Raw genomic sequence first — 16,752 nt, forward strand, 5'->3', positions numbered from 1 at the left:
CAAAACGTACAGGAATGTTTTTGTGGTGTACACTGCTGCTGGAAGAATTCCAGAGTTAACAATGAAGACCTATGTTCTAAAGCACAGCATATAAGTCTCCCAGCCTCTAACTCTCAGAGCTGAAAATGTACAAATGCAGGATCATGTTGTACAAACACGGTTTCTATGCCATCCTGTCTTTCTTTCTGCAACCACAGAATTAGAGCAAAGTGATATTTGGCTGAGGACAGGATGTGACCTCAGGCTTCAGGTTTCTCACTGCTTTTCTAGTAGTTGTTGTTACATGGCAGCAAGTTGCATCCGATGTACAGCAAGCCTCTGAATTAATGATCTCCAAAATGTCCTATTCTCAGCAGCCCCTGTTAGCAGAATCAAGTTACACAGAACCTTTTAATATTTCAGTTTATTCATTGTCAGCATTAAAGCAGTGTAGTTTTTCTGTAGTCATGATTTTTGTCTCCTTAACGTTCAACTGCAGTTCTGCTTTGGCACTTTCTTTTTTCACTTTCACCATCCACTTTCACTAAAAGTTGTTTCAAGTTATTACTGTTTTTCTGCCAGTAAGATGGTATCAATTACATATCTTAAATTATTGATGTTTTCCCCACCAGTTTTCCCCCATCCTTCATCTGCATCTAGTCTGGCTTTCTGTATGATACGTTCTGAGTACAGATTGAACAGATAAGGGGATGAAATGCATTCTTGTCTGATACCTTTGCGTATATGAAACCATTCTGTCTCTCCATATTATGTCCTACTGGTATCTTCCTATCTACAGTACAGGTTATATATCAAGATAATCCAGTGTTGAGGAGCACCCATTTCATTCAGAGCAACCCAGACATTCTCACTTTTTCTAGTAGGACTAGTCTTATGGGTCAAAGTAATTTTCTTCAGGTGTTTTATCCTGGTGCCTGAGCACACTAGCCAAATGTTCCCCAGTTCTAACGATACTTCCCATACCTCTGTTGTGCTAAATTGCAGACATATAGTATACAGTGGTACCTTGACTTTCAAAAGCCTTGACCTACGAACATTTTGATTGACGAACAGTTCCATTCACAAAACTTTGCTTTGACTTGTGAATGGAGTTTGATTTACGAACAAAAAAAAAAAAGGGCAAGGGAAAAGGGCGGGAAATTCAAATGGCCTCCTGGCCGGGCTCTATCACCCAGCGCTGGGTCCGTCCGTGCTGCTCGCTTCCCAGCTAGCCTGGAAGTGATCAGCGGGGACAGACTCAGCGCCGGGAGCCAGAGCCCAATCGGGAAGCCATTTGAATTTCCCACCTTTTTCCCCTGCCTTTTTTTGTCCATAAGGAGGCCTCCTGGCAGCAGTGGTGGAAGCAGGGAGGCTGAGGAGGCTTCAAACTGGTAAAGTGCTGCTTTTTCCTTTTTTAAAAACTGTTCTGGGTGGGTTTTGGATAGTGGGTTTGGACTGGGGGGTTATGTTTCTGTGCTATGTTGTTTTGTTTTTGGATTTGTGTTTTGTTTTGTTTTTGCAGTCCCAGTGTAGGACTTGCTCTGTTTATTTTTATTTTGTTTTTTTTTTTTAAATGCTAGAACAGATTAATTCCCATGCATTTCAATGGGAAATGTTGATTTGACTTATGAACATTTTAACTTATGAACACCATTCAGTTATGGATTAAGTTCGTAAGTCAAGGCACCACTGTATAATACTAGGGCAAGCATCCCCATATGTTTTAACATCACCAATCCATTTCCTACTGTTTGAAACATTACGACTGGCTACACCGTGGAACTGATTTATATTATTTTGCATTCAATGCCCCCGCCTCGTACTCTCCATCCTAGACAGTAGGCAAAGGAAGTTTCTCCCAGCTGCAGTGCCTCCTTCCTCTGGCAAACAAATGCCAAGTTAACTTCCCAAGCTTGGCTGTGCAGCAGATGTGACAGAAGCAGAGCCAGTTGGGCAGTCAGCTCCGCAAACAACACTCCCCACCCCCACTACCACCTGTGCTGGCTTGGTTGCACCCACAAGTGGCAAATAAGCACAGTAAGATGGGAACAAAAACCCAACCTTCTGCCTTGTCCGAAGCAAGAAGGCAAGGTGGTGGGTGGACAGACAGACGGTGGACTGTTGGGTAGGCATGGGAGGAAGATCTGTGCCTGCATTGGTGAAATGAAGCCGGGTCAACCTCTCCCCTCTTTCCCTGCTTGCTGTGACAAGAAGCATGTGGGAGGATGGTAGATGGCTTTATGTGAATTGCAGAGTGTCTTTACCCCCTTGGCTGGGAATGGATCTGGAAAATCAACCTCTGAACCCAAAGGCGGGAAAAGCTAATGTTCCTTGAGGGGAGGCTTATCTACAGCGAAACCATAACCCCAACATATACCTTCTTATTGTGGAGAAATCGATAAAAAGAGAAACTAAGAGTAGAGAAAGGGAGGAGGCAGCTTTGGAGAGTATGGAGAAGAGAGGGGGAAAAGAATCAATAGGGATGTTTACACAATCAATACTGGTAAGGAATCTTTTGATACGTCATCAGTACAAATCAAAACAACGCTCCCGGTGAGGGGGAAATATTCCTCAGTTACACCACTGACTGGGAAAATGATTTGGTATTGGTTGTGCATCGTGTGACTGGAAATTTATGTAATAATCTAATGGAATATAACTGGAGAAACTTTGGCTGGTATGGTCAGGCCCTCAGTTCTTTTCCAAAGACTAGAAAGATCTACAGGTAAAGCTTCCTATTTCTCCAAATTGTTACGCGTCTTTATAGGAAGATTTCCCTTTAAATCTTCCAAGTCTTTGGAAAGGAACCAAGACAAAAGTTTACCACTACTTTTAATGTTTGATAACTGGCACAGCAAATCCGTGATGCTTTGCCAGCAGTTAAAAAAAACCACATCATCCTTTCAAAGCATCGCTGATACTGTTCACAACAATTAAAAAGATGTGCCCTGCCCTCCAAAGGAGAGCTCAGAGGAAGTGTTCAATTAAAAAACTTCTCTCAAGTGACAGCTATTATGATTCTGAGAATTTATTCCATTTCAAGGAAAGCAAATTCCTTTAAAATTGAAAGATCTAATGATGCTACAGGGTTGCTTGTGGTTTCCTGATCAAAAACCTCCCGATCCTTGCATCCACACCGTACCCCACATCTCTCCACAATCTTAAGTGACCTTATTTAGCCTGCTCCAATTTGGTGTCTATCCAAACCCTAACTGAAGTATTGTGACTCTATTAGGATGGAATGTGTGTGATTGCAGATGTTGTGTGGATTATTGTATGGGTTTGAGTGGATACATCTCACTTAGAGTTGGCATTGTATGAAATCCTTTGAAGCTCTCTCCCAGGACATACCATTTTGTGTTCTCCTCCCATTCATAGAATTTATTTGGAAAATAGAGATTCAGACACACACATTATGTCATGGCCCTTGGAGAAAGTAGATTGTAATTAGAGGGTATTTGTATATAAATACTTCCCCACAGGTTGAGATAACACTCCACTCACTGTTGTGCTGCTGCCATGGGCTCTGCGCTCCTTTCCTATCACTCTAGAGCTTGTGGTGGATTAGCCACTCTTCGACCTGGCAGAGAGGCTCATCATCCCACATCCTGCCAGGAGTGGCTAATCCATCGCGAGCTCCGGAGCGATAGGAAGGGAGTACAGAGCTCACAGAGCAGCGGGAGGTGAGTGGACAGTCTGGCCCCAGGGGGGGCTGACCCTCGTTATCTCCACCTGTGGGAAAGTATTTGTATACAACTACCCCCATCTCTAGTTGTAATGTCTTCTATAAGGTACAAGATGGGTCAGTCCTGATCTGTATTGCTTTTATTTGGATAGAGAGTGAGTCAGGAAATTTCTGCACACTCCTAATAATATGTGGGTGTTTCCCATGGACATTGAAAGAATCTGCAGAGGTATATTCCATTAGGACTGAGAGAACTTGATTTAAGTATTAGGACTGTATCACTCCTTTCTTCCTCTTCAGACGTTTGTTTAAATATTTGAAGTCCCAAAGAGCAAGAAAAAATATATAATGTAAAGCCACTGAGAAGAATTTATTTTTTTACCACTGCTAATATTTCAAATCAAAATATAAAATGTTACATTTCAGAGCAACAGCATTTTTACTGTCGATACTCGAGAAATCTTTGTAGTTATGTATCACTAATAATTTTCATTATTGTTGTTCACAATATAAAAATATCAAATGTATTATGTAGAACAGTTTCAACATACTGATTAACAGTGCATGCTCCCTAAGAAATAAGGATCCCATTGAATTCAATGGGAATTTACTTCCATGGGTTTGTAGAGTTGCAGCCTAATTCCCACCACCCATAGTTGATTATTGTTTTGCTTTTGCTTTGTTTTGCTCCTGGAAGTACTAGACAAGGCTATCTTGTATTTACAAAAGTTTTGTTCTATTCTATGGCAAGAAAGATTGACTTGAGAATGACCCATAAACTGGTAGCAGGATCCACCGCAGCTCCTCTATGATGCCTGGTGTGGTCGTTTAAAGTGATGGAACTCAGGCGGGAGAGGTCACTTTCTGGTGTGTTGCTCATCACCAAATACCAGAATGGCGCGAATACTGAAAATATCAGAAGACAGCTTAAGTTTAAAGGTAGTGACATCTGTTCCCAAAGTGAATACGCTGGATCCAGACTTTGTCATACTTCAAGCAGAGCCACTGAAATCTGTGGGATGTAGCTAATTAAATATGGATCCAATTTTAAAAAATGGTTTATTTCTCATTTTTCCCTGCCAAATTTGCACTGCGAACTTAATTCTTAAATGCACACTGAATATCTGAGACAGGCAAATATGAACAGAAATGAATGAGAAATTTCTGCCAAAATTAAACTTTTTTTTTGATTCCACTGAGGGTAAAAAAGAAAATTGTCCCTTGAAATAAACAAACAGCGGCCACTGCTTATGTTTCATCTAACAGAAATATCACAAAAATGCTTTTGTTTCATGGGCATCACCCTGTTGCCTACAGAGTATTGAGTTCTCTCCATATATTATCTATTCAGAAAAGCAAATGCAACATCCAGTGTTAGAATGCATCCATGGACACAGTAATGTATTTGTGTGTTCTGCTCAGAGAGTTTGTCGTTATGACATAGCAGCCTGTTAAAACTGCATTTCACAGATGGAAAAGCCAAGTTGTTTCCCTCAAAGAAACATCTCAAGTTCCTAAAACCTGTCTACCTTCTATTCGTGCATTTCTAACTATCAAAACTTTTCCTCTGCAGGTAAAGGTAAAGGTAAAGGTTCCCCTTGACAATTTTTGTCCAGTCGTGTTTGACTCTAGGGGGCGGTGCTCATCCCCATTTCCAAGCCATAGACCCAGCGTTTTTGTCCGAAGACAATCTTCCATGGTCACATGGCCAGTGCGACTTAGACATGGAACGCTGTTACCTTCCCACCGAGGTGGTCCCTATTTATCTACTTGCATTTGCATGCTTTCGAACCGCTAGGTTGGCGGGAGCTGGGACAAAGCAACGGGAGCTCACTCTGTCGTGTGGATTCAATCTTACGACTGCTGGTCTTCTGACCCTGCAGCACACAAAGGCTTCTGCGGTTTAGCCCGCAGCGCCACCACGTCCCACTTCCTCTGCAGACACCATTGCAATTTGGTGAGGGATTTAATAATTCTCTCTTAGCATACACCTATTAAGTCCTGGAAGATCAGCTCCTAGGATTCCTAAGGAATCACTGCGATACTAAAATCAATTTATATTTATGATGTATGCAGAGATTCCTAGTCCACTGCCTTTTTGACCAAATCTGTTTGGTTTTGACTGGGTGAAGAACAGCTATGAAAAGAGAAGGAAGGTTTACCTTTTCCCTTTCCGGAGCAGCTCAAACCCTTCATTGATTTTATCAAAAGGCAAAATATGAGTTATTAATGGATCCAAACAAAACTTTTTTGCCATGAAATCTGAAACCAGCTGTGGGACTGCATCTTTGCTTTTCAGCCCTGCAGATGAGAAAAGAAAACATAGATTACAAAACCATGCAAAGTTTAGATTTTAGGTTTTATGTTAGATTTATTAAATTAGATTTGATTATCTTTTTATTTTATTACTGATGAGGGAGAGAGATGGGTGGGTGGTTCCCCCCAGCACCAACCTAAAAAGCGGACCACGAACCAGTTCGTTTTTCAGGAGCCACAAACCAAAACCCATCATGAACCACTGGCTCATTTATGTATATTATATTGTTTGGATTTCCTTTTGACTGTAAACTGCTTGGAGTATAGTGCCTGGCACTAATTGGGTGTCATACAAGTAAATTAAACAAACAACCAACCAACCAAACAAAATGTTTTCATAGGTTTGGTAAACCAACTGATTTCTGGTGCAAGTCAGATTTACACCCTTCTATCCATGTTACAGCAGTCATGTTGGCTACAGTTGATGGGAATTGTAGTCCAATTGTAAATTGCCTAGCCATGATGTAGAGTAACCAGCTATCTATGAGGGCATTGAAATTGCTGAAAAGTTGTGGATACTCCAATCCAGCAGTGTTCTTGAATCTCATTGCCGGTCTGCTGCAATGAAATCTGTTGCAATGGTCTACTGCAGTGCTTCCCAACCTTGAATCACCCAGGTGTTCTTGGACTGCAGTTCCCAGAAATCCCGGCCAACAGAGCTGGTAGTAAGAACTTCTCGGAGTTGCAGGCCAAAAACACCTGGGTTACCCAAGTTTGGTAACCACTGGTCTATTGTATACATCCCATAAGGTAAACATGTAATTACAGTGGACCCTCTACTTAAGGAATTAATCCGTATTGGAATGGTGGCTGCAAGTCGAAAAGTCTGTAAGTCAAATCTCCATTGACCTAAATGCACTGAAAACCGATTAATCCCATAACCAGTGATTTTTATTCTATTTTTGTTCCATTTTGGTTTTTTTCTGGTCTGTAAGTCGATTCTCTTGCTGCAAGTTGAATCTAAATTTTGCAGCCAGAGAAGTCAGTAACTCGAAAAGTCTGTAAGTCGAGCCGTCTGTAAGTCGAGGGTCCACTGTACAGCATTCAACAGTCAAATAAGATTAATAAATTAATAATTGTGGCCATACCTCCAAATACACATCCTTTCCAAGTGCGGCCTGTGAAGATAAGTGCTGGGGAGAAAGTCATCTCAGCTGCTGAAGGAGGTGCTCCCACCACGACACTAATTCCATAGTTCATGTTGCAGGAAGCCAAGGCAGCAATCTAGAATAAAATCCAGAATCACACATTTGAATCAAACAGAGGATCTGCCATGACAGAAACTGCTTTCAACGAACTGCTCTTCTCAGTTATGGTTTTACTGTTCGATCATAGTAAGAAAGAGACCAAGCTGCATAACGACAGTAGTTAGGCTCCGGAGACAAAATATTGACAGAAATCCAAAGAAGAATGTTCCAGTCACTCGTTCTTCTTGTAACCATTTCCCATCTATATGGAAGGCTGAGAGATGAAAAGTGAAAGACTAGCTGCAGAGATGTCTGGAGGAGGGAATTGTTCTGAAGAGTCACCATTAGCCCAGGACCTTCTGACATATATGCAACTTGCCTTGTTTTACAGTTACTCTTCAGGCCCTAAGCACAAGATTCCACAAGAGTCTGGCTTTTACAACATGAAAGACTGCCCTAGACTTGTCTCTTCAACCGCCATGTTCTTTAAGCTCTAATTACGGGCTAGCTATAATGTCTGTTTCTTTCTTGTGCTTTCCTAGGTCCATTTTTTTTCTGTTCAAAAATACAAGTAGGTGGCGAACTTCTGAAGCTGCTTCTTAAAATTGCATAACAGCCAGCAGAAAAGTTCTTATCTGATCATGTGAGGCTCAGTCATAACTAACAGAAAAGTCAAGACGAAGAGTATAATTTGATTAAGCAATTGGATGATGCAGCTAGAGAGGAAAGTTAGTAGTTACATAAAGCAAGATGCTTCCTATTGATTCCTTAAGTCAGCCTTTCTCACCTTTTTTTTTTGCCACGACCACAAACACAATATGAAAGAAATACAGTATAGGCTGAATCAGGATTGTATAAATTGCATAACAAAACTTATAAGGTGGTGTGTGAAGAATTGTTTCCAGTCTGTAGCCCCTTTCAAATGTGCCAGGGCAACACAGGGGGCCATATGGCCCCTATTCAGAATGACTGCCTTAAGTCATATGCCTCCCCCCCGCCCCAATTATTTTAAAACTGCAATACATTCTCCGGTCACCTGTAGTGGTGGACTACAGAGGAACAGACATAAGGCTAGCATTTAAATCTGCTTGCAAACTGGCCTGAGTCCACAGGGAGTAAATAGCAAAAAGCATCTTCTAGACCCCTTGATTTAAAATGCCGAGGACTTTTGTTTATGCCACACACCCAAGCGATCTTGATCAAATAATTTACTGGAGGAAAAGCTGGGTAAAGATGAAAATCAGAAGAATACGGGGTTTATTTTTAAAAAGTTCCAGTCTGTTAAAATGCTGTTTTGATGCACGTACCATGGTATCTGTGCGCCCAATCACTTCAAATGAATAGTCTACGCCTCTACCGTTAGTCATGTCATACAGCACTTCATTGATGGGCTTCTTGAAATCCAGAGGGCTGATACATTGGGTGGCACCCAGCTGTTTAGCCAGAGGGAATTTATCCTTGTTGATATCAATCCCAATGATCTCGGAAGCTCCAGCTGATTTACAGCCCATGACTGCAGAGAGACCCACTCCTCCCAGCCCAAAAACAGCACAGGTAGAACCAGGTTGAACCTGCAACATAAAAAATAATATCATTTCATTTGGAGAATCTCAGCAATGTGGAAGTAATCTTTATGTGCTGTATATTGTATACTTTCTGTTATGAAACTAAAATGAAGTAAGTTATTGTGGGAAAAGTTTCATAACTGATAAGTGATAGAAAGGAATTTAGGGCATGACACAAGTTCCCCATGCAACAAATCGCCCACCTGTGTTGTAATCCGTACCTTTGCAGATTTGATGGCAGCCCCATAGCCGGTCGAAAATCCACAGCCAATCAAGCACACTTTTTCAGGAGGAGCTGCAGCATCAATTTTGACCACACAATCTTCATGCAAGACAGTGTATTCCGTGAAGGTACTGGTGCTAAAAAAATTGTGAACTGGCTTCCCTTTGTAAGTGAACCGGCTGGTGCCATCATACATTACTCCTCTAGGTACACCAAGGCTTTAAAATATGAAAAAGGAGATTGGAATGTTGGTTCTGGTCTTCCACAAGGACGAGAAAGATTGCAGCACCAGAGCATTGTTACTCCGTTCCATATAACAAAAAATAATAAATACTCACTCATTCTTTTCACACAGGTTGCCTTCAGGATTTTTGCAAACAGTGCATTCCCCACACTGGGGGAGAAAGAGTGGAATGACTTTGTCTCCTGGGGATTACAAAGAGATAATTGTGAAGTCTCCATGAAGGCTGACAGTAGGAGTGTGCCCACAAGGAAAAAATGCAGATAGTTCTACAACTATAATCGTGTTCATTTGAACGACCCCCTACCCTGCCTGAGTTTGGTGGCATCCTAGTTACATTTTACCATTGTTGACAGGCTGCGGGTTGTTATTCCCTGGTGCCACTGTGGACTTTGTCATACCTGGCTTCAGACTGGTAACACCTTCCCCAACACTCTCCACAATACCGGTTGCTTCATGACCAGGAATGACGGGAAAGTTCGCCTTTATTGAGCCACTCAGGATATGGTCATCTGTGCGGCAGATTCCAGTAGCCAAAATCTGGAATGAAGGCGAAAGACAGCTCACTGCAAAGAGAACTGTTTCTGGTTGTGATATGTTTATACAGTTAAAGTGGCAGCACTGGCAAGTTTATTCATTTCATTTCTATTTATTTCTTCGATTTATAGACAACCTGATTAGTGGCAACCCACTATTCTGGGCGGTGAACAGAAGAAAACATAAAGCACCAAATAATAAAATCAAAGCAATAATAGAAAACTAATAATATAATATGAAAGACAAGTAAATAATAATAATAATCATTTGATCATTAGTTCTAAGCTCCTTTAATAATAATAATAATAATAATAATAATAATAATAATAATAATAATAATAATAATAATAATAATAATAATAATAATAATAATATGGCATATATATCCAGATTAGAGATACGGATAGTCGTATTTGTAAATAAATATGAATATCCCTGTCCCAGTTGCAACGAATGTGTGTCCAGCACTTGGAAGTGGCCCATCCACTTGTGTGTCCTGGCACCACCCACATCCCACTCTTTCCACCAATTGTGGAAGTAGCTCTGCTGTCTCCCTGCTTGGCTGGCCACTCAGCAGCCATGCAGGGAGACTCATCCTCCCGCCCCCTGCCCACCTCTAATCCATATGCTTGTTGAGTGCTCCTGCTAATTCATTAACATGTGGATAAAAGGTGGATATCCCAGAAATGAGGAATCACAGCTAGAAACTCATATTCTAAAAAGTACCAATATCATGTTAATTATGTTTGCTGGTCATAAATATATCATGTATGGGGGCAGTGTAATTATGAAGACACAAGCAAAAAGCTTAGCACTGCCGCCACACGTTGAATTGCTTAGAGTTCTTGATACAAAATGATCTGCTAGCATTAAGCCAGCAGGGGCACTGTAGAGGTGAGGCCTATTGAGGGCAGCTTGCCTAGTGCTCCCCCAATAACTCTTGGAACCGAACCTGTTAATTGGTGTCAGTTTCCAAAGTATCCCAGGAACTGTAGTTTAATTTGGATTATTATCTCTAAAAAACCTTCTCCTCCTCCCTAATGCATTCATGCCCCTAATCAACCACACTGACTAAGGAATGTGGGCTATGAACCTGGATTTATACAAGCATGATGTATGTGATATTTGAGACTTATGAAGTTTGGATTTGGGTGCCTCAAATCTGACTTAAATGCTAGCAGAAACGTGTTAGAAAAGGTTTCAATTATTCTGAACATTCTATTGGAGAACATATACTTTTGTTCCTTATGTAATCAAATTCAGGTGAACATACTGTTGAGTTATTCAACAAACCGTACATACTGTTTGAAAAGAGATTAGAGCAAGTGTGTGGAATCTTTTCAGCCCATGGGCTACATCCAATTTCAAGGAGGTTCTCCAGAGAGAGGGGAGAGAAAGTGTTGTGGTGATTGACAGAGCCAAAGGCAAAAAGGGTGGGGCAAATAAATTAGCACATTTCAGCTTGCAGCTTTTACTGCCACTAACCAAGCATTAAGAGATGCAGCCTTCTAGAACAGAAAACAGATACAGTGGTGCCTCGCTTAACGGGTGCTCCGTTTAGCGACGAAACCGCATAGCAACGAACTTTTTGCGATCACAAAAGTGATCACTTTGCAATGTTTCCTATGGGGCTTTTTCACTTTGCGATGATTGGTTCCCTGTTTTGCTTACCGATCATCGCAAAGCGATGATTTTTTAACAGCTGATTGGCGGTTCCAAAATGGCCGCCGGGTAAACAAAATGGCCACCCGCTGTGTTTTCGCATGGATTCTTCACTTAAGAGGCAGCGAAAATGGCCGCTGTATGGAGGATCTTCGGTTTAAAGTCAGTTTTTAGCCCATAGGAATGCATTAAACAGGTTTTAATGCGTTTCTATGGGCTTTTAAAAATCGCATAGCGACGAAATCGCTTAGCAGCGATTTTTGCTGCATGGATTAATGTCGCTATGTGAGGCACCACTGTATATAGCGATACGATGGGGAGAAGGACATATGGCTAAATCCCAAAGGGCTGGATTGGTATCTGTGTTGCACAATCAGAACAGTTTGGTACCATTCCAACCATCCTGCCTGCATTCTATGTAATCCTGGGATTTATAGTTTGGTCCGATAACGAAAATTCTCATTCAGAGAGCTCTAGTGTTTTCTTCTGAATATAGCAGCAAATTCTAAATTTGCTACCAGAATTGTATAGGCTGGCACTAGGGCACCCAAACCCCTGTAACTGTGTCATTAAGATACACTCCTAGTCTACAGGTAACTCCTGTGGAAATCCCCAAAAAACAGGGAAGTGTCCTAGATGGGAGAGGCCCACCGATGTATCAGAGCTTGCATTCCGAGAGTCAAATACATGGTGCCTGAAACAAAGGACAAGATATCCCCCTTGCAGATCATATGTATGGATCGACAGATGAATCTTACTGTAATACTGGCCACAGGGGAAAGTCCTCCCCATGTCACAATGCTATAATTTAGCTTGACATGTCAAGGAGAATGACAGCAGAGACCTGCTGCGGACCCTAGCAGTGGCTGTTTAAGGCAGCTGCTTCAGCATAGCTACTGGCAGAGCCGGCCTGCTTTGAAATGAATATGTACGGACACTGATTATCTGCCCTAATCTGGTTTTGGTTTCATTGCATTTACCTTAACGCGAACTTCATGTGCTTTTGGTGGAGCCACTTCTATTTCCACAATGCTGATAGGTTTCTTAGGTTCCCAGACTACAGCTGCTTTGCATTTGATAACCTGTGGGGGGGGGGGGGAAATAAAAGATGAGGTGGCATTTCTATATGCAACTAAAAATAAACCCCATGAATGTTTTTGCTGGAATGAAGCCTCCCTCCCTTCTAAGAATATGTTTTACTTTTGAAATGTTTATTAATTTTTCCCTGCACCCCAAACTGTCTGCTCTCAATTGTGCTGGTTAATGATATGCAGAATATTTTTTCCACATGAGAACCCACCTTCATTGTGGAGAAAATGTTGGATCCAGACTCAGGAGACCTGGGTTCAAATCCCTGAAAGTCTGTGGAGGCTCACTAGGAGTAGGAAGTTCCCATGGTAAATCAGTCCTTGAACATTTGACATCCTTTGAAACCCCTTATTAGAGTTGCCTTAAGTTAACAAGGATGCCATACAACACATATTTTTCTACACACGCTGTCTCAAATGGTAGTGTACCATCGTAGGACTCTTTCCCCTGACAACATTCTTTCTGTGTTTATCAACTGGACTGAAGAAACGAAATTATAAAAGCTAAGCACCTTCAGTGCTGGAAGAAGGCTTTCTGCCTTTCTAAAAGGAACAGGTTTATTGGTTTGTCTTACTCTATAGAGAAGGGCCAAGAACCTTGCAACGAGTTCAATGGCAATAGTTGTTGTGGGTTTTTTGGGCTCTTTGGCCGTGTTTTGAAGGTTGTTCTTCCTGACGTTTCGCCAGTCTCTGTGGCCGGCATCTTCAGAGACTGGCGAAACGTCAGGAAGAACAACCTTCAGAACATGGCCAAAGAGCCCGAAAAACCCACAACAACAATTAGATCCCGGCCGTGAAAGCCTTCGTGAATTCAATGGCAATACCTGGTAGATTTGACTGTGTGTTTCCTGCAGCCTCCTCTCTAGTCTGTGATGTGTAGCTGATGGCATTTGGAAGCCTGGAAAGTTTCCATCAAAACTTACATTAAAATATAATGGTCAGTCTCTAAGGTGCCACATGTTTTTTGTCTTTTATTTTATTGTTTTGGTTCTTTGGATTTTGCCCAATATGCTTGCACAGACTAAGACGGCTACTTCTTCTGAAAAGTTTCAGCTGCTCTAAGATGACTTGTTTTGTGGAAGAAAACAATTCATGTGCAGCATTTTTGAGATTCCTGAGCAGAAGCAGATTTTTGCTCCCGACAAAAAATTGCAACAAATTTGTTTTTATCTTATGATGCCATATGACTCCAAAAAGTAACAACAACGTTAAAAGGAATCGTCTACTTACTTTCCCTGCCGTGCTCATGGTTCTAGTCTTCGGAACAGATCTGCGTCTCTGTGCGGTTTTGGAAGGTCCTTAGTTTGCCCTCTGGTATTTAAAAGGCTTTCCTCTGAAAGCAGTTGTCATGGCAACAGAACTTGTCTCTCAATTGAGTATTATACCTACAGAGTCCCACCCAAAGAAGCCGAGCCACTCCCCTTGAGTCAATTTCTTCTCTTCAAAAGTTTCAATAATGGAATGGTTATGATTAGGTTACGTGGGAGTGTTTGGCTCTGGGCTGGATTAAGACATGCTGAAGCACTATGACACGACAAGTTTCAGGGGCCCCATTGCTTAAATGCAAAACATATGCATTCCGTTAAATGTGAAACAGAGGGCGTTTGTGGCATTGCCAATGTTGCTTTTGGCACTGTGGGGAAGGTGGGCCTTTTTCCCATAATTGGAGATCTTGAGATGTGGCTTGATTAGCTTGTTTCTTGTTTTTCTGACTTCGTATGTTGTGTTCCTGTATCTTTCTTTTGCTAGGTTTTGTTGTTCACTTGGAGATGTGAGATGAAGGACACTTTTGTGATGATATGCAAGAAATATGCATATCTGTGGCTTTTTTAAAAAAAATGCAATTTCCAGAATTCCCCAGGCAGCAGAGTTGGGAAATTCTAGGAACTGCAAGCAAAATACACAAATCTGCACTCATCCGCTATATATAAAGGAGAGACAACTTGCAGCTTGCAGGCTGAGCAGAGCCCTACGGGTCCTCCATGTGTCCCTCCGTGACCCCGCTCCAGAACTCTGACACACACCCAAGCTTTAAAACAAAAAAAGAGAGCTCTTTTGCACTCTAAGGAGGTATGGGAGGATTTTTGTTATATTTCCTCCCTTATATTTAAGATCTGATGGAACCCATTCTCAACCTCCCCAGTCCCCCGAATCTGGCGAAACAGTCAAGGGGACAAAAAACTTAATTGCTTGCCAGTTCTGGAACATTTCCCACTATGCATACTGTTTTAACATAAGAAACGTCCTGTTTTATACTTAGCCAATGAACAAACAACCACGGCATCATTAGTAACCTACTCTAGGGCAAATGCCATTCCACTCTTTCTTTCTTTCTTTCTTTCTTTCTTTCTTTCTTTCTTTCTTTCTTTCTTTCTTTCTTTCTTTCTTTCTTTCTTTCTTTCTTTCTTTCTTTCTTTCTTTCTTTCAGACTTCACCTTTCCACTAAAAGATAATGCTTAAGGCAGCTTACAAAGTTATGAAAAGAAATTGAAACACATAATACCAACAGATAACTAAAACCCCAATAACTTAATATAAAAAACCTACCCCATCATAAAACCATAAAAATACTTTAAAAACATGAATAACATTAATTTTACAAAGGATACTAGATTAAAAACAACCTTGATCTCTCCCTGTTATTGGAGTTCACTTTATAAAGGTATTGCCCAAATATATTTTTGAATCATAGGCAACTCTCCTATTGCATAGCTCCAGATGTACAATGGGAGTGATGTCAGTAGTGAGGGCAAATTGCTACTAACCTTTTCATTAGTTCTTTTTTATTTTTATTTTTTGGGGTGTGTGTGACTCACATGCAATGATATGAAGTCACATGGACCCCCAAATTGAAAAAGGAACTGAATAACCAGTGGCAATTGCTGCTGCCCATGATGTCATTCTTCTTGCACAGTGGAGCTAGGCAACAAGATGCCAGCCTAAATGTTTTAAATCTGGACTGGACAGCAGAATGTAGGGATGGACTGCCAGCTCAAAATAAAACCTCTCCATTTTATTAATGCATTAATCAAGCCTAAAAGCTGTTACATGTGCTAAAAGAACAAGGAAAAGAACAGAGACCATCAGCAGCAGGTGGGGAGACATGTTCTGAGCACATTCTAATATGTTCTGAGCCTAAATATATACCAAGGGCTACTGAACTCTAGAGATGGGCATGAATTGTGTTTTGGCAGTTTGCTCAGTTTGGCATGGTTCCTGCACAGGTGCTCCATGGGCACAGCATTCTTCCCTCCCCTGCCTCCTCTGGGTGATTGCTCACTCATTGGGAGGAGTGCACTTCCTTCCTCTGCCTCCTCAGGCAATCTTCCACTCATTGGCAGGATAGCGGGCTTCCCTGCCCTGTCCCCTTGTCTGAGTCTGCTACCAAATTTACCAGAAATTATAGACTTGTTCTTTGGCACTACCAAAACATTATGGATGCAAAATACATGCTGCACAGTTCAAAAGGCAAGTAACAGAGTTTTTAAAATCTTAGGTGATGTAAAAATGTATAATTTGAAAAGTAAAATGATAATGATACTGTGAAAAGTAAAATGAACATCATAGACTCCTCAAACCCCTATGCTTGATCAAACATAGCCATTTCTTCTTCCTTGTCCAGAGATTTGTTTCATGCAAATCTGGCTGCTTGTTTCCACAAAGTGTTCACCAGTGTTTCCAAGACGAAAGAAATGATTTGAAAATGTAGGAACCCTTTCCCTGAAACTTCATGTAAAGCTGCCAATGTTATGATAAAAGTTATGTTTGCCAGGACATGCAGAGTAGAATCTTAATTCTTATTTACTCATCTGGTTTTTTCCTCCCTTTAGTTCAGATTTTTAAAAACCTCTTTCACTCACTATAAAGCTTTGTTGGAGCTCAAGTTGCTTCTTGTCTTGTGCATTGGTGGTGTCAGATTCCAGGCTCTGAGGATTTTCCACCACTGTGCAAAGATGTCTAAATGTCACTGAATGTTATACTAAGGAATAAAGCATGTGTCCTCTACACCCAAGCAAAATGCCCAGGAATATTATCGTGGTGTAAACTACTGCTGGAAGAATTCGTTACCCAATGAACCTCTTAAGGCAGGGAATTTAGATCTCCCAGCGATGCTTCCTATGGCCAGCAGCCATTTTCGCGGCCTCGTTAAGCGAGGGGAGGGCGCAAAAACGCTGTGCACGGCCATTTCGGGGCTTCCGGCGGCCATTTTGGAGCCGCCGAACAGCTGACCCACGGCTTCGCTGCGGCTTCGTTTTGCGAAGATTGGTA

At 41.4% G+C, this 16,752-nt stretch overlaps 1 protein-coding gene across 1 annotated transcript; it reads right to left on the reverse strand.

Annotated features, from left to right (window-relative positions):
• Positions 1-4,015: 4,015 nt before the first annotated feature.
• On the reverse strand, positions 4,016-15,002 carry LOC110083977 (alcohol dehydrogenase 1B). The gene is made up of 9 exons (XM_020802930.3): positions 13,714-15,002; positions 12,376-12,477; positions 9,598-9,736; positions 9,294-9,381; positions 8,954-9,173; positions 8,475-8,738; positions 7,069-7,204; positions 5,827-5,965; positions 4,016-4,570 (listed from the first exon to the last, which is right to left on the reverse strand). The coding sequence occupies exons 1-9, from the start codon at positions 13,729-13,731 to the stop codon at positions 4,522-4,524; spliced, it is 1,155 nt and encodes a 384-aa protein (XP_020658589.3). The 5' UTR covers positions 13,732-15,002; the 3' UTR covers positions 4,016-4,521.
• Positions 15,003-16,752: the final 1,750 nt, after the last annotated feature.

The sequence above is a fragment of the Pogona vitticeps genome, chromosome 5 (genome assembly GCF_051106095.1).
Source record: "Pogona vitticeps strain Pit_001003342236 chromosome 5, PviZW2.1, whole genome shotgun sequence".
Lineage (NCBI taxonomy): Eukaryota > Metazoa > Chordata > Lepidosauria > Squamata > Agamidae > Pogona > Pogona vitticeps.

Excerpts from the sequence above, each read along its gene's own strand:
- LOC110083977 (XM_020802930.3), bottom strand. Across the intron at positions 8,739-8,953 it reads CTGCCATCAAATCTGCAAAG|GTTCAACCTGGTTCTACCTG; the intron begins GTACGGATTACA and ends TTTATGTTGCAG. Across the intron at positions 4,571-5,826 it reads CTGCTCCGGAAAGGGAAAAG|TATTCGCGCCATTCTGGTAT; the intron begins GTAAACCTTCCT and ends TGATATTTTCAG.